Source organism: Alligator mississippiensis, chromosome 13 (assembly GCF_030867095.1).
Source record: "Alligator mississippiensis isolate rAllMis1 chromosome 13, rAllMis1, whole genome shotgun sequence".
Taxonomy (NCBI): Eukaryota; Metazoa; Chordata; order Crocodylia; family Alligatoridae; genus Alligator; species Alligator mississippiensis.
In genome coordinates this window covers 30,065,044-30,082,664 of record NC_081836.1, presented here as the reverse complement: position 1 = coordinate 30,082,664, position 17,621 = coordinate 30,065,044, and the positions used below count along the sequence as shown (strand labels likewise).

General features: G+C 43.1%; 1 protein-coding gene across 2 annotated transcripts in view; it reads left to right on the top strand.

Moving 5' to 3' along the window:
* CFAP70 (cilia and flagella associated protein 70) overlaps positions 1–17,621 on the top strand; it is a 31,428-nt gene that overhangs the window by 7,788 nt on the left and 6,019 nt on the right. For both annotated transcript variants that reach the window (XM_019493135.2, XM_019493134.2), the window contains 15 exons: positions 3,389–3,571; positions 3,943–4,037; positions 5,712–5,811; positions 6,652–6,786; positions 8,157–8,315; positions 8,706–8,786; positions 9,293–9,384; positions 11,387–11,447; positions 12,516–12,707; positions 13,170–13,301; positions 14,037–14,162; positions 14,665–14,798; positions 14,903–15,018; positions 15,194–15,313; positions 17,354–17,500. In XM_019493135.2, the coding sequence (XP_019348680.1) occupies positions 3,389–3,571; positions 3,943–4,037; positions 5,712–5,811; positions 6,652–6,786; positions 8,157–8,315; positions 8,706–8,786; positions 9,293–9,384; positions 11,387–11,447; positions 12,516–12,707; positions 13,170–13,301; positions 14,037–14,162; positions 14,665–14,798; positions 14,903–15,018; positions 15,194–15,313; positions 17,354–17,500 (1,873 nt within the window). The remainder of the gene's footprint in view (positions 1–3,388; positions 3,572–3,942; positions 4,038–5,711; positions 5,812–6,651; positions 6,787–8,156; positions 8,316–8,705; positions 8,787–9,292; positions 9,385–11,386; positions 11,448–12,515; positions 12,708–13,169; positions 13,302–14,036; positions 14,163–14,664; positions 14,799–14,902; positions 15,019–15,193; positions 15,314–17,353; positions 17,501–17,621) is intronic.

Genomic DNA, 17,621 nt, shown 5'->3' with positions numbered 1-17,621 from the left:
CGGGAGAGGAGTCCAGGATTGCTGGCTGTATTTTAAAGAAGCCTTACTGAGAGTGAAGGAACAAACCATCCTGATGCACAGGAAGACTAGCAAGTATGGCAGAAGACCAGCTTGGCTTAGCAGCAAACTCTTCAGCAAGCTAAAACACAAAAAAAAAGCTTATAAGAAGTGGTAACTTGGACAAACAACTAGGGAGGAGTATAAGAGTACTATTTGGGCATGCAGGGATGAATTCAGGAAGGCCAAAAAGCAATTGGAGTTGCAGTTAGCAAGGGACATGAAGGGTAAGAAGAAGGGCTTCTACAAGTATGTCAGCAGCAAAAAGAAGGATCAGGGAAAGTGTGGGTTCCTTACTGAATGGGGGAGGCAAACTCATGACAGAGGATGCAGAAAAGGCTGAAATACTCAATGCCATTTTCACTTCAGTCTTTACAGGCAAGGTGAGCTCCCAGACTACTGTACCTGGCAGCACAGTTTGGGGAGGAGGTGAGCAGCCCACTGTGGCAAAAGAACAGGCTAGTGACCATTTAGAAAAGCTAGATATATGCAAGTCCATGAGGCTAGACAGAATGCATCTGAGGGTGCTGAGGGAATTGGCTGATGTGACTGCAGAGCCATTGCCCATCATCTCTGAAAACTCAGAGTTATCAGGAGAAGACCTGGATAATTGGAAAAGGGAAAATATAGTGCCCCACTGCCCATATTTAAGAAAAGGAAAAAGGAAGATCCAGGGAACTAAAGACCAGTCAGCCACACCTTTGTCCCTGGAAAAATCATGGAGCAGGTCCTCAAGGAGTCCATTTGTAAGCACTTGGAGGAGAAGGAGGTGATTAGGAACAATCAGCATGGATTCACAAAGGGCAAGTCAAGCCTGACCAATATGATTGCCATCTATGACAAGGTGACTGGCTCTGTGGATGCGGGGAGACTAGTGGATGTGGTATAGCTTGACTTTAGCAAGTCTTTTGATACAGTCTCCCACAACATTCTCACAGGCAAGCTAAGGAAGTATGGGTTTGATGAATGGACTGTAAGGTGGATAGGGAACTAGCTGGATCAGGCTCAGAGGGTAGTAGTCAATGGCTCAATGTCTAGTTGGCAGCTGCTATCAAGTGGAGTGCCCCAGGGGTTGGTCCTAGGGCCAGTTTTGTTCAATTTCTTCATCAATGACCTGGAATATAGCTTAGAGAGCACCCTCAGCAAGTTTGCTGATGATACCAAGCTGGTGGGGGAGGGGGTGGGGGGGAAGAGTAGTAGATACACTGGAAGGTAGGGTTAGGATTCAGAGAGACCTAGACAAATTGGAGGATTGAATCAGAAAAAGTCTCATGAGTTTCAGTATGGACAAGTGCAAAGTCCTGCACTTAGGACAGAACAATCCCATGCTCCACTACAGGCTGGGGGCTGACTGGCTGGGCAGCAGCTCAGCAGAAAAGCGCTAGGGGGTTACAGTGGACAGTAGGCTGAAAATGAGCCAACAGTGTGCTCTTGTTGCCAAGAAGGCTAACAGAATACTGTGCTGCATTGGTAGGAGTGTTTCCAGCAGATCAAGGGAAGTAATTATTCCCCTCTATTCAGCACTGGTGAGGCTACAGCTGGAGTACTGTGTTCAGTTTTGCGCCCCCCCGCCACTACAGAAAGGATGTGAACAAATTGGAGAGAGTCCAGCAGAGGGCAACAAAAATGTTGAGGGGGATGGAACACATGACTTATGAGGAGACAATGAGGGAACTGGGCTTATTTAGCCTAGAGAAGAAAAGACTGAAAGCGGATTTAATAGCAGCCTTTAACTACCTGAAGGGTGGTTCTAAAGAGGACAGAGCTAGACTGTTCTCAGTGGTGGCAGATGACAGAACAAAAAACAATGGTCTCAAGTTGCAGCAAGTGAGGTTTAGATTAGATATTAGGATAAACTGTCACTAAGAGGGTAGTAAAACACTGGAACAGGTTACCCAGTGAGGTTGTGGACTGTTCATCCTTGGAGGGTTTTAAGACCCAACTAGACAAAGCCTTGGCTGGGATGATCTAGTTGCGGATGGTTTTGCTTTGAGCAGGGGGTTGGACTAGATGACTTCCTGAGCTCCCTTCCAACCCTACTTTTCTACGATTCTATGAATGGGAACATACCTGGTCTTCATGGTAGCTTGTAACAAGGGTTAAGGAAAGTCCCACTGGATGTCTTCATGGGGCTTCTCCTCCCCTACACCCTGCCCACACTGCTCTTGAAGAGGTATCTGCAGCTGATGTTAGCAACTTTCCCTCAAGTCTGATCTCTCTGGTTCTCCTCTTTTCCTCCAGCATTGCCCCTTTAAGGGACACCCAAACACCCATTCTAAGGCATAGCCCCTTTAAAAGTCACCAGTCCCTAGAATAAACAAAGGTCCCAGAGTCAGTCCAATAAGTGTGATAGCCCTCCTCATCCTTGGTCTTCACTATTCCCTTTCCAGATCTATGGTTGTTGCCCATCTGGAGCCAGCCCAGCTGTTCATGTCCCTCTAGCCACACTGATTGCCACCTGCCAGTCCCTATTGCCCTGTGAGAGAGGAGGTTTCTGGTATAGCTCCCCTCCTCCAGAGCTTCTCCAGTGCTTTTCCTCCCAGGCATGGATAACACTGACATCAAACATAAACACAAGCCCTTCTGGCTACAACTAACTTCCTACCCAAACCTGGGTACGTATGCAGGGCCAACCTCAGCTGCTTTTCTTGTTGTCACCAGGCCTAGCACACCCCCAATCTGCTTCTCAGTCACAGGCCCCTCCACCAAGCTCTTTCCTGTTCAGTTTCCATGGCCAGACTGCCTGACCACCTCTGGGACTGCCTTATATCTCTGTAGCCCTGCCCTCTTCCAGTCAGGTGACCCTCTGGGTTGCTTGCAGGTATTTTTTCCTAATTAATCTCATTATATAATTGGTATGGCACCCCAGTTACAGCTGTGCCCTGCCCTGAGCCTGCCCCCTGAGGCTCCCTATTACAACATGCAGTGAATGCTTGTGCCTGTCATATGGATGTGTCCAGCTATTCCCCAGGTTGCATGAAAATAGTGCTATTTGTCAGTGTCTTTTCAGTTCATGGTATATGAATGTTTCTTTGACTTGCCTCAAACCCGTTGCTTCCTGATTTCTGATGCCCCATAGCAACTCCCATGTGCATGTGAATTAAAATGGTGCAGCTCTTCTTGTCTGTGTCTATTCATGCAGTTTGATGCTTGTATTTTATAGATGCTTGGCCTGCAGATGCTGAAGCATGTTTTCCAAGCTGTGTCTCCATAATTCTGTTTTTGCTTGTTGAGCCTTGTGTTTTGCTTGTTGCTATGTAGCTCACAGCAGTGTGTATTTGGTTTTGCTCATACTCTGAATGAAAGTCCTCGTATTTTTCTTTCTCACTAGAAAGAATACCCCTTGTTATTCAAGAATGGGGTCTTGAAGCTTGGTGGTGAAAAGGAGCCATTACCTCGACCAAAAAAATGGTCTGTTAGCAACATCTTGGCTCCAGGAGCTCAGAGCATTCCAGACTCCTTCATTGTTGGTGGCTCCTATGAAGATGAGGATGGAGAGCTTAACAAAACTGAGGTGAGGAAGAAATGACCTTGGGCCAGTTGGTAGCAAGACAGCCAGGGTAATTGAAATATTAATATATCATTTTAAGGATTTAGAGTGGGAGGAATGGGAATCATGTTGAGGAGAACATTCCTTACAGCACTGTTACAAGCAAGACTGCTGCGGACAAAAGTATATTTACCACTGATGGGCCTGGGAACTTCAGTAACCTTTCCTCCAGGGCTGATTGTTTGTACACTGAGCTGAATTCTGCAATACCTGGATTATTGCAGTTGCTTTCTCTTTTGAGGGGAAGAGCATTTCACTGCTATGATAGGCACTGCCCATCAGTTAGAATACAGGGAGCTGGCTGTGCATGATCTGGGAATCTTATTTTCTCCCAGGACAGGGAGTTTCGGATTCAGGCAGAGAGCATAAAGAAGAGAATAGTATGGGACGTGGAAAGACGCTGTTACCTAGAACCTGCAGCAGTACTCAAGTAAGAATGCCAAAGACAACTCTTCCATCAAAAAATAGTTGGGAGACTGGATCAGACCCAGCAATGACCAGCACTGGATACTTTAGAGCAGGGGTGGGCAAAATGCAGCCCACGGGCCAAATCTGGCCCATCAGGCCATTGTATCTGGCCTGTGGGGCCCCTAAAAAATTTAGTAAATTAATATTTATCTGCCCCTGGCTGCCTGTCATGTGGCCCTTGATGGCTTGCCAATACTCAGTAAGCGGCCCTCTGCCTGGAATAATTGCCTGTCCCTGCTTTAGAGCAATGGGGGACAACCTTTTTGGCAGATGTGCCACAAATTAAGCCCCACACTTTCCCTGAGTGCCACTCTGATTCCCTTCCTCTGCCTGATCTGCTTCTTTGCTTTTTGCTCCCTGCCCAATCAGCTGCTCTGCTTCCTGATTTCTGCTCTGTGTTTCTTGCCCAATCTGATGCTCAGCTTTCTGCTTCCTGCCATTGTGTTGTCTGTTGTCTCCCCAACTGCCACGGGCCACACACGGAGGCTTCCCCTGACACTTGTGGTACTCATGCCAGAGGTTGGCAATCCATGCTTTAAAAGAAGGTTTCCGTGCCCATGGGTAATCTGCACCTATAAAGGGCTTATCCTAACATTAACAGATATTTGCTGAAATTCTGAATTGTGAAAATGTTAAATGCTTTCCTGTGCTCTTTTTTAAAGAACATCTAACATGAACTGTAACAACTCTGGACATTCCTGTTGTCAGTATAAATGTCCAGTCCTCCTTTGAACCTCGATAAATTCTTGGCCTCAGTAACATCCTGTGGCAATGAGTTCCACAGTTTAATAGCACATCTGTTGTAAAAGTGTGCCCTTCTCTATGTTTTATGAATTTACTGCTTTTCAATACCATTGGCTTGCCCTTGTTTTCAGCTGTAAGAAAAGTAGAATGGGAGCTTTCAGTCTATCTTCTCTGTACAATTAATTATTTTATACACTTTTTCATGTACCCATTCTAAGACAAAGGAGGGAAAAGGATAGGGATCTCCATCATGCTTCAAAATGATCTGGCAATTAATACTGCACTATCTCCACCTCTGGCACTGTGAAGTGGGCAAAATGTGTGATATAAGTAACAGGGCTCCAATCCCAACATGCTCATGTTCTGAAGGCATATGGTCGTTTGTTGAGTCCAGTGGAAAGGATACAGTGCAAATAGAGTGGAGTGCAGGGCTTATAGCAACATGCTTCGGGGGCGGAGAGGGTGGCACAGTGGCCCCTAAGAATATTTTGAAAGCAAGAGAGGGCTGGGACCACATTCACTGTGATGTGTTCCAGGTATAATGGGTAGCATGAAAAAAGGCAAGAGATGTGGTCTGTTTTACCAAAATCCTCTCTTTGAGCCTGACCAGCTCGTAGTCGAGGATGGATACTCTGATACCACAGCCCAAGCACTGTGACATGTCAAGAAAAGTAAGTTGTTGGAAAAGATGAGCTCTGAAGAAACCATCTTTTCTTTGATTGTCCCTTCTAAGATAAACTTGAGATAAAATGTTTTACAGGAGATACTGGTAGGTCATTTTAGACAATCATGCTACAGCTTTATCTCTTCCAATGGATCTTACTTCTAAATGGGACAGATTAATTTCTGCTTTAGTTTTTCTGTGTTCCAAAAGTCTCCCCCTGTATTGCAGTCTTCAGAAGCACATTGCAGAGAGCCGCTACTGGCCTGTGGAAATCACCAGAGTGCCTGTGGTTACTTCCACCAAAGGGAAATCTAGCAAGGCAGACAAGGTAAAAATATAGGTAAAAATACTCTGGGGATTTGTGTGTGCGCATACTCTTATTTTTCGCCATTTCAGTTTAGTGGTTCTAAGCTAAGAACAGGTTCTAAGTGGCAGAGGTGAGTTAGGGAAGAGTAGAGGCTTTCATAATGAAGTAATTGGCTCCATAGAGCTGTTGAATAAATGTAACATTTCAGGTTGCTGTCCCCAGATTTAGTGTTTAAGATTTTTAGTAACATGGCCTTTGAAGAGGGGTCATTTGAGAACTTCAAAGTGACCAGCTGATCTTTTCTTTGGCCAAGGACTCATTTGAGCACCTGTCATACATTCTGGGATCCTTCTCTAAGATTGACCATAAGATTTTACAGTGATGATTAACAATGTGCTTCCTTGTCCGTTGCAGCCAGAAGTCCCTCACAAGTCTGCCAAGACATTCTGTTTTCCAGCCAGATGGAAAGTATTTTCCATTTCCCTCTTCTTTGAAAGGGGGGACCAGGATTCAACCTAGTAGAAGCCTAATAGATTCTGCAAGTAGATTCAGCCTAATAGAAGCAGAGCATTTGTCATCAGTGTTGAAAATTCTGTGTGAGCCTTCAGAGTTCGGGATAAAATTGAAATCCCAAGAACACAGGAATTATAGCATATTCTTGCAAGCTGCCATAAACTTCAGTGACCCAATGCTGTCAGCTATTTAAGAGCACACTTTTGTTTTGTGACCTTTGATTTAGTGGAGGTGGGTTTCATTAATATAGGAATCTGCAGTGAGGGCCTAAAAACTTTGTTTCCACAGAGAAAGGAACAGCCCTGAGAAGAGTCATTCAGGTAAACCAGTCTTGTTCTGTATTTTCAGGGAGATGATGATGGACAAATTTCCTTCCACGGCGTGGCTTATGTCAACATGGTGCCTTTGTTGTACCCTGGCGTGAAGCGAATACGAGGAGCTTTCCGTGTTGTTGCTTATCAAGTGTGTGAGGTGTTTGAGAAGGTAAGGTGGGCTGTGCACCATGGTACAGATGACATACCGTTCTGTGTTCATGCATTATGTGTCTGGAAATAGTTGGTACTATAAGAATGGTACTTCAGGCTTGTCTTTGTTTTAAAACAAGCTCTGAGACTTCACCGGATTTCCAGGTGATTAAGTCATAAAACAAGCTACTAGGAACAGTTTTCTAAATGAGCAGACTTATTTCCTAGTATGAGACAGATGTTCTGAGGAGTGAGGTTTGGGGATAGACCCTTTGGACTTGTCTGGCTTTCTCTGTCCTGCAGCAAGATGTAAAAACCTTTCCCTTACTCATGCTAGGCATCTACATGTACCCCACCAGTTGCTAATCTAGATGAGTGAGAGACATTCTCTCTAGGGAAAACGATGATTTCTGGATCAATGTAGTTACTACTGGGAAATGATAAAAATGTTAATTAATTAAAAGGGCCTCATTAGGATTATAATGTATATAGTGTTTTCAGATTTTAGCTTCTTTTTCTTCTTAACCCTCTTCATTATGTCATTATAGGCAAATGTTAACATTCACGTTTCCTGAAATTATAAGATGTTGAGATTTTGTTTCCATGTCTGTCTCAAAACAGGACAGATGTTCAGAAGAGAAAATAGTCTCTTCAGTCTTCTTATTGGCTGACTGCATTTCAGTAATTTCCCAAGTGGGGTCTAGTAGGTAGGAGCTGGATGAATACACAGATCTTTCATCTATCAGGCACATTATAACTTTATCCTTCTGGTAGTGTTAAGGTGATGTTGTTGTCATGATGGTCCAGAAGATATGTGAGAGGCAAGAATTTGTGTGGGTGATTATTATTATATTGGACCACCTGTACGGTTGGTAAAGGCATAGGCAAGTTTTTGGTTATCACAGTACCCTTTCTCAGGCTTCACAAAAATTCTTGCCTTTATCCTTCTGGTTTGTTGAAAAACAGGTTAGGCAGGCAGTTGTCTTTTCATCCCTGTTCCCCAGTACCTCTGCCTTGCTTGGGTAGTGTCCTCTTTCCCAGATAGTACATCCCACCAGCAGTTGCAGTTCTAAAGTGCTCTGTAACTTGTTTGTCTAGGGAATGTTTCAAGCTCAAGCCACACTTGAGATTTGTCACCATCCCTTTACCACACCTCAGTTGTAACTTTTATGTAAGTGATAAGGAACAACACAATGTTTCTGTACAGAGGCAAAGTATTATTTAAAGCAACAAGCTTTTTAAAATGTTTAATGGAGACATAATGATTCATCAGTGCACTCTGTGAGTGAGGAGATTAAGGCAAGAAGGATGGTGAAGTCCAGTTTACCTTAAAATGCATTTCATAAAATGCCTCAGATCCTTGACTTCTTCAATTTCCCTCTCTTTCAGACTAAATGTCTACTTAGCGTTTTCCGCGATCTTGGACATCAGATCAATTTGACCAAATTAGGGGCCACAGCTGCAGGAATCAACTCTCCTCATTCTAGAGCTGTGGCCAGTAGGAACCAGAGGGAAGATAAAGTGAGAGAGAAGGATGGTCAGAGAAAGGTAGGAACTAAAGAGAAACTACGACATAGTACTGAAGCTCCTGGGCCTTGCCCTGTTTGTATAAGACAAAGTAGCATGGAGAAGCCCCAAACTTGAAATACTGCATGCTTTAGGACAGGAGAAAGGCAGGGAGCTCAGCCCATTCTACACCTTTCTGAATGACTGAAAAGCATTTGTTGCCTTAGAATTTCCCAGTACGTGATACACGAATCAAACGTATCATTGAAAATGGCTTGCCTCTCTAAAATTCATAGAACTGCAGAACCATAGTCAATAAATCTCTGCTAGTGTACATGCATTGCCCTTTTGGTGTGGCAGGATGTGTACTAAACATGAGACGTGTGAGGACCTTTGAATCCTAAATAATCAACATTTTCTTTCTCTTAATAGATGTCCAATGCATTAAAACCTCAGGTATCTGAGACTGCATTAGAAATGGAAGGATCTGGATGTCAGAACTTAGAAGGACAGGTAATTATGTGCCCAAACCACATTGAAAGAATAATAGACCATTGTGGTATAAGCTGCAGTGATCCAGATTCTAACACTGTTTATGTGACTGACTTCTACCGGGAGAAAAGGTTGGGGGCTTTCCCTTTTTCTTGTGAATATAACAGGGAGATCTTTCTACTGATGCCTGTACACAAATTAACAGTTGAGCAGGACATTGCTAAAAATAACTTAGAAGGGTACTTTAGTAGATTTTGCTTGTAAGTTTCCTTCTAAAAAAAACTGAAGTGGCTGCACACATGGATTCTCCAAGGAGACTGATTGATTATACAAACCTAGACAATGCTCTTAAAGCTGTTTCTTTAACTGGATTTTACCAGGATTTAAAATGTTGAGGGCAGGTTAGAAAATATGATGTTGTCATAAGGGTCCATGGTAAAACTCTACAGCTGTACATTAAGACTTCAGTCATGTTAGTCATTACACTAAAAATGGTGGCACTGACAGAGTAACATTTGTCTTTACAGCAATATACAGAAGCGGGGACATTCTTGGTGATGGAAATAGAGCTGGACAAAGCCTTGGTACCAAAGCGATTACCAGAGGAGCTTGCTACCCGGTGCGTGAAGGCAAGACTGTAATGTTAGGGTCACCATTTAGACAGGAAGCTCCTCAGGCCAGAGGCTCTTTAAAAAACAGTTCTGAAAAATGTCTCTGTCAGTACTGGTGCTGCCTAAATAATAGTCTTAAGGCTGATGCAAAGCCTACTAAAGTCAGCTGAAAGACTTCTGCCAGCTTTGGTGGACTTTGAATCAAACCACTTAAAAACTGGCAGCTAGCAAGTTAGGAAGATAGTCCATTTCACTGAGCCTTGTCTTTGTCTTTGTAGACATGGAGAACAGCACAGCATTGCTGTTCAGTCCTGGAAGAGCATTTCCATTTGAGGCTTACCAGGTCATGTCCTTATGTGTAGTATCCCATATTTTAGTTGGTGGTTGGCCTCCAGGTCACTGTATTTGCACGGTGTTCCTTGGTGTTCTGTCATCTCTGTGCTCTACCGTGTCCCTAGCATCATAGTCTTTCATTATGTTAGACTCAATCTTGGACCTTGATTTAATATCCCACTCTCCTGACTTTGTCTTTTGCCTTATAAATCCCTCCATTTTACACCTGCCTTCTTTCAAAGAACACTTATCTCTACAACCTCTATCCTTCTAATGTCTGTTTCATTTAGCATCGCTTCTCTTAGTCTGTAGAGTAATACTTCCATTGTACTGTATCCCCAAATCAAGTGAACTTGTCATGGTTCTTTTTAATGTAGAATTCATGATATAGGAATGAGAGAATAAAGTAAACCAATGAAGTACAAGAGATGCAGAAACAGTATCTCACAAATACTCTCAGTAATGCATAACTGAATCATTAGACATTTAAAGGAACTGCTCTACTTAAAGAGGCCTTTGGCTCTTATAGCTTTGTATCCCTTAGGAATAACCTATCAGAGGAAGCCCTCTTATGACAATTTTCCTTCTGACATCATTTGTACTATTTCCTCTCCAGTATAACTTTCCTGAATTCAGTGCAATTAATCTGGATTTTACAGTGCTGTAACTGAAGTCAGACTTAAGCTCAGTATGCCCAACTAACTATACAAAACTGAATGAATTTGGGGCTGGACAGCTTCTTTCCTGGCTCCAGCTGACTGTCAGTTTGCACCCTGAAGTAAGCTGGTAGCAATGCAAATGTTATCCCTATATATGTCAATACCAGATCTTCTGAATCATGCCTTGTCTCAGTAATGTGCTCTAGCAGTGAATGCCATGGCTGTATTTCTAGGGCTGAGTTCAGGATTCAGTATTAGCCTTAATATATTTTTCCAGCTTTATTAATTTAATCATGTATCCTTAATGTTCTTTTTGCATTTTTCTCCTCATAATAAAATAAGGATGTGCATTATTCATTCCTAGAACTAGTCCTAGGTTCCCTAAGCTTTGTATTTAGAAACAACCACAGCCCATGATTTCTGTATGGCAGGAAGGGGTAGGTTAATGAGTTGACACATGCATTTTGAACATTTTTACAAACTTCAAGCATTTTCAAGGAATATTCCACACATCTGTCTAGGAGGGCATCAGAGAGCCAGACCAGTAATAAAATGCAAGAATACAAAGGGCCAGAGCAGTGGATTTGCAACAGAGGGACTAGACCTCAGACTCTAGATTAAGCAGGACAGGTAGGGCACTTTATTCCCAGACTTGGGAACTTTATTGTCATTTACAATAATACTACTTCACAGGTTTGGGCATAAATAAAAACCAGGACTTAGACCTCTAGTGGGGAATGAAGTCAGTGTTAATTACTGAAGAATTGATAATGATACTGATACCAAATATTGTCATATTGATACTGATACTGAATGTAGCAATTTTGGTCAGCACAGAGTCACTTGTGAATCTGTGTAAGTTCTCTCATGACTAGTACCCAAATTTACAATGTCAGATCTGTAACCCTAGAACTACAGACTGACTATTTATGTCCACAACAGATTTGGGTTACGTCCACAACAGATTTGGGTTACTTACTACCTGTTAAATAGGTTCCTTTCATCTTCTTGCATACAGAGTGAAGGAGATGATTCCTTCACGCCCTCAGCTTCCTTGCCGGACTGCAGGAGCTAAGAAGGTAAATAGAAAAAACTGTATTTTTTGCTTCCTTTCTCTTACTTGCCTCCACTCCAAAGGTGCCTGGTAACCCCCAAATATAAGATTTGTAAGAGAGATATTCCTTTCTGAACCACAGAGAGAATTATTTACAGATAGATTGTATTTATAGAACCTGTTTCACACATTTGAAGAGACCATTCCTTACGTTAGGTTAGCTAGACTCAATAGACATTTAATGAGGGCAAGCGAGAAGAAAGGTGGAGAGGCAAAGCAACAATAGTTGGTGGTCTTTTAAGTGTCAGAAGGTGTCAGATTGACAGTCATGGATACAAAAGCCCTCTGTATGTCCCCAGACTGTCACAAAATGGAAAGTACTGTTCTAGTTCCACCTCCCAGACCAGCCAAGGAGCCTTAGCTCACAGTTGAAAATGTAAGAGCAAAGTAGTGTCTTTCTGATCCTCTCAGTCCTTGGCTTCCCTGAGATTGCCAACAAAAGGTGTAGATTTTGTGTGGTTCTTGTGGGCATGATATGGCTACTTGTTCACTAGAGATTGAATGGAACCGGTGATGGAGAGGCGAAAGATGGCAGTATTTGTATAACTGACACCAAATGCTGCTTCTAAATTGACTTGTGATATACTGCCTGGAGTACACAGAGTGATAAGTTTTGACCATGGCAGTATGGTCAATGGAAACTTCTGCCATTTATTTTATAGAGATTGCAGTCCCTGCCACAGAGGGATGGCAGACAAGTAAAAGGACTCCTAGTAGAATACATATATTTAATTGAAAGACAGCTAGGTTACCTTTGAAGGGGTGGTGATGTTTGAAATACTGAGTTTGGCTGAAAAGGGTACGGGAGTGTTAATTATAAAGAAAAAAATCTCCTATTTGCACTCAGGTGTCTTAGCTGTCCTCAAGGTTGATAGGAAAAATTATAACAGGTTAACTTATTTGAGTTAAATGGATTTTAAATGGAGTATGTTCTGCAATATCAGTTGATTTCAAACTTCATGTTAAAAGTTACCTATAATATTGAATCCCAATACTAAACTCCTATTTCAGCTCAGGGTTGTTTGCTTCCTAGGCTGTGAAAGACTACCACAGTCAGATTACCAGTATTGCTGGAGCCATCCTGGATGAGTACCATGAACTGTTTGGGAAGCAGGTGACTGATGGTGCCATGATTGATCACCAGATCCTGGAGGAACAGAAGTGTCAACTCAACTATGAGCTCAATCGCTCAGGAAAATACTTTGCTTTTAAGGAACAGCTTAAGGCAAAAACTTTCTTTAAAGCTCTTAATTCCCTTCCTGATTTACCCTTCACAAAACAGCTTCTGTACTTTGATAGTAACTTAGAATATCTGATGCCATCTTACAACTGTAGAATCTCTTCTAACTAGTTAGTGTCTTTTCTAGCTGGTACGTGGATTCTCAGCCTGGTGATCTAACAAGGAAGGCAGTTGGCCAAGCTTGGGTTACATGTCAGGAGACATCTACTACTCCACCAATGGACTTCACCAAGAAGGGCCATAGACTGGTAGAGAAGAGTGAAATTCACCTGTGTTCATTCCTCCTCTTCTTAACCAAAGCCATTCATGATACTTCTTCCTGAAAAATGCTTGCTGATTCAGACAAAAGGAAATTTGCCTTCCCTGCTTCTGCTATTGCCAGAAAGAAGCATAGTAGGGTGAAAAAGGTGGGTTTGTTCTCAAGTAGTTCCTTTTTGTTCTATGCAGCATTCAGTGGTGAAGATTGTGAGAGAGAAGTACTTGAAGACAACAGCTTTCAACAACCTAGAGCAACTCCAAGCCTTCCAGAGTGAGCTGTACGTGTACCTCATGGATCAGATGCACATTGCTCTGAACCAGGTAGGCAGACACCCAACCATGAAGTAACATGGTTGTAATGATGCAACTTGGAATACATTTGCTTCCTGAGGGAACTAAGACTTCCACTGCTTTTATGAGTGTCAGTGAAGCTTTTGGTTTTGTCTCCAATGGGAGTGGGATCAGGCGCTTGGTGTCCAAACACAACTATGATAACTTGCAGAACCCAGAGACATTTTCACATCCGTTTTCTAAATATACACTGTCTAAATATGTCAAAGTTCTATTTGTGATGGAATCTGCGTGGAAGTGTACAAGGTGTAATTGATAAAAAGAGCTACTGGTGAGCATACATGTGAAGAGCACTGAGTAGGCTCCTGTGTGTAGCACAGGTCTTCCAGCATGTATGAAAGACCAAGAATGAGTGTTGCCACATAATTTACCAGAGTAAAGAACTTAAAATGTTTTGTCCCGTGTCAAGTAGCCTTGGATTTTAAGATTGAAAATATCTGGTACCAACAGCTCACCAGTATTAAATAGTGAGGAAACCTTCACTTGTGTGATAAAGAAAGCCTGAGGCCCAATATGGTTGGCAGTGATATACAGTTTACAGAGCCCCATTTGCTGTCAGCAATTGGAATGATTTATAACCTGCATAGCCCAGCCTGAAATTCAGTGTACTTTATATTACACTGGATTTACAAATTCATCCTCACTAAATTTCTTCATGTTGATATTTTCTCTTTTTGTCTCCCTGGTCCTCCTGTTTCTTAACAGGTATTGTCACAGGATACTGCTGTTCCTACCCTACCCACTTTCGCAAGCTGTGAGCAGCTCCGTCTCTTTGCTCATGAAGCTGAAGTCATTGGGGACTATGAGCTGGCCTCTCTCTACTACCAGCAGGTGAGGGAGTTTCTTCCTTCCCTTTTCTCACCTCTCCTCATTCCAGTGATGGCAGTGGGGCTGGTGTCACCGAAAGGTAAGTTTTCTTGAGGCTGGTCATGTCACTGAGGGCTTTCATTTTGATGGTGAAAGGGAAAAGAAGTAACCGATCAATTAGCCCAAAGGGGGAATTGGTAAGAAATCAAAAGATTGTATCTATAAACAGTGAAAGAGAGACCTAGAAGGAGATCAGCAAGAAGGCTGGCTAAAGCTGGCTGACACCATAACACCAGGTGAAGGAAGCAGAGCCTGAGAGTAATCACACTGAAGGGTGATACCAGTAATGATCACTGCTTAAGAGGAATTCTAGCACTTAAATAAAGGCTGATGGTTGCTGGCCAAATGCTTGGGTCAGGGTAGGAAAAGGGAGATTATCATACAACTGGAATGCATTATTCTAACCTTCCTGTACCTCAATATGACTACAGGACTTCTAACTACAGCAATTGTTTCTTGTACCTAGAGAGTAGCTCGTGACCGTCAGAATATCCAGTACTGGCTAGATTATGGGGCTTTCTGCCTCCTGACAGAAGAAGACATCAAGGCTCAGGAGTGTTTTCGTGAGGCTCTTTCTCTAAACCCAAGTCATCTGTACAGGTACAGCTTGTTCTAAGTAGGTAGGATGGAAAAGAGAGGCATGTGTTCCATGCCATTGGTTTAATCAGGGGCTTTGTGGTTAACCTCTTTGTCTCCACCTCTAGCTTGCTTCTGTGTGGTATTGCAGCTGTCATGATGGAGCACTATGAAGAAGCAGAGATTTTCTTTGAGGATGCCAGCTGTTTGGAGCCATCCAGCATCCTGGCTTGGACTCTTTTAGGTATAATAATAAATATTGACTGGAGATGTGCATTTGATATATACCGTAGAATCTGTTGACAGCCCTTATGTTAATTCTTAACCCCCTACTAGCTCTGATGCAGAATGAGCAGGTATATGGAAGCCTGCAGTACAGGGGGGATGACTTCTGCTTGAGAATTTGTGTGTCTCCCCAGGGTTGTTCTACGACATCCAGGATAATGATATTCGTGTGGAAATGGCTTTCCATGAGGCTAACAAGCTACTACAGACAAGGCTGACGAAGGAGAAAACTATCACTGAAGCTGCCGAAGGAGGTGGAAAATGCTACAGTCTCTCTCTGTTTTGGGTATAAAACCTGTTGCCTCTGGCCAGGATGAGACCATGCTGAGGAAGTAAGCAGTAACACCAGCAGCCAGCTCTGATGAATGTGGAGAAATGACGCGTGGTGGCAAACCTGAGAGGAGAAGTAGAAAGGATATGAGGGAATATGAAATAGGAGGGACTATGAAATAGGATTTTGGGTAGACAGAATGCCAACTGTGAAAAATAGGGATAGATCTTTCATTTAAAATGAAGGCGATAGGGTCAGGGGCGGGGCTATTTCAGAGATTAGAAAGGGGATTGTAGTCTTCTGACTTTTGTCTTAAGAAACAGCTCCAATTTGCCCTCCTTTCCACCCCTGAGCCATCCACGCTGAGTATTTCAATACTTGGCATTTCTGCTTTCAGTCAGGAACCTCAAAGCAATTTGCAGAACTGCATTTTTCATTTTAGAGATGGGAGGGTTTTAGTCTGCTCTGGGGTCTGTACAAGCAGTCTACAACAGCAGAGCCAAGCAGGATCCCAGCCTGTTCATGTTACCATTAGTACTCCCTCTTTAAAAATAAATAAATAAATAAAAGCCCATTAAGAAAATCCATTGAAAACAGCCTCCTGCTGAATTCACCCCTAACAGTGATGTTTCACTGCCAAGCCCTTTCTCCTGCATGTAGTCCTTCCTCTTGCTGATCAACACCTTGGTATGTTCTGCTGCTCCTCCAGGCTGGAGGAACTCCACATCATTGCTCACAGAGCTCCTTTACTGTCCTCCTTAAAGCAATCCCTTGCTGTGGTGCCTATAAAAATCCTGGCAGAGGTTAGGTATGTGGCATGCTGAACTGACTGCTTTTCATGTTGATATTGTTTCATCATTTCCCTGTACTCTACCATATCTCTGTCTAGACTCTATAACACTGTGTCTTATAGTTAGAATGTAAGATGTCTGCTGCAGGATCCAGCTTTTAGCTCCATGCTTGTCTAGCATCTAGCTCAGTGATTCTCAACCAGGGTGTCATGAGATCCTGCCTGAGGTGCCACAGCAGCTGCCCCCTGTGCCAGGAGGAAAGCAATCACTCCTTTTCCTACCCAGGGCTGGGAATTCCAGCATGCTACTGCCAAGTGGTGCCCATGGCTGCTCCCCACCCCCAGTCAGTCCCTAAACTGGCAGTCCCTGCACTCCTACCATTATGCAGTATTGTGCGCACACATGTGCAGACGTGGAGCCATACTTTTCAGCCCAGCTCATCCCTCCTGCTGCTCCCATGATTGGGGGTTGGCAGGAAGCACCACGGGTGCACATGGCTCCAGTCCCTGCAGTGCAAGTTGCTAGAGGAGCAGGCAATTCCTTCAGGTACAGAGGAGAGGCAGAGAGGAAGCAGACTCTGGAAAAAGAAGAGCATGGCAGGATGACCTCCTGCCCCTGTGGCCCTTACCTACACCAGGTAGATTTTAGCTCACTATTCCTTGATGGAATGCCACTGAATTCCAAAAAATGATGATAGGTTGCTGTGCGGCTAAGTTTGAGAACCACTGATCTATTTCAGTGAATTCCAGGTCCATGGTGGGTTCCTAAGCTGTCCTGCAATACAAATAATAATAGTTTTGCAGTGTGAATCAAGCTCAGTGTTGCAGTTGAACAGAAATTAAAATCATCTTGGTGTGGCTGTTCCCTGACCTATGTTACAAATACTTGGGCAGGGCAGGGGATAAACAGGCCAATTTTATTTTTATCTTTAGCATCAACCCAGGAAAGGCATAGCAGGCAGGTGGCCTTATATAATATTCCATTTATTTTATGGCCCTTGGCATACCCCAGAATTCAAAGAACAGAACTTGTCGTGTTTATTATAATTTTGCAAGATACCTGTCACCAAAAATCCATTCCCAGAGCCTTGCACCCAGGGTAGCATTTCCATAGCAGTCTTGTGCATTACTTCTCTGATTTTTCTGTCTTCTTTCCTCTACATTTCCTGCTAATAACTGTTTTTTTGAGAACTTTTTTTTTCATTTATACTCAATAATCCTTCTGGGTTATAGATGAGACTTCAAGTATCTCCCCCAAACTCGAGTCTGATTCTGTGGATCCTGTTGTAACCATCCAGCTGCCAGAAGAGGAGGCTCCAGCAAAAGCGACCAAAAAGATTTCTCCCAGTGTCAGTAAGAACAAGGACCCATCTCAGAAAGGTTAGAAAATGGGGTCTTTGTCTTGGAGAGGAGGGGCTCAGTGCTGAGACAAAGGTCAGGGGACTTCACAGGTTCCATTGTGAAGAATGAGGTGAAGATAAATGCAGGTAATATGGGACAG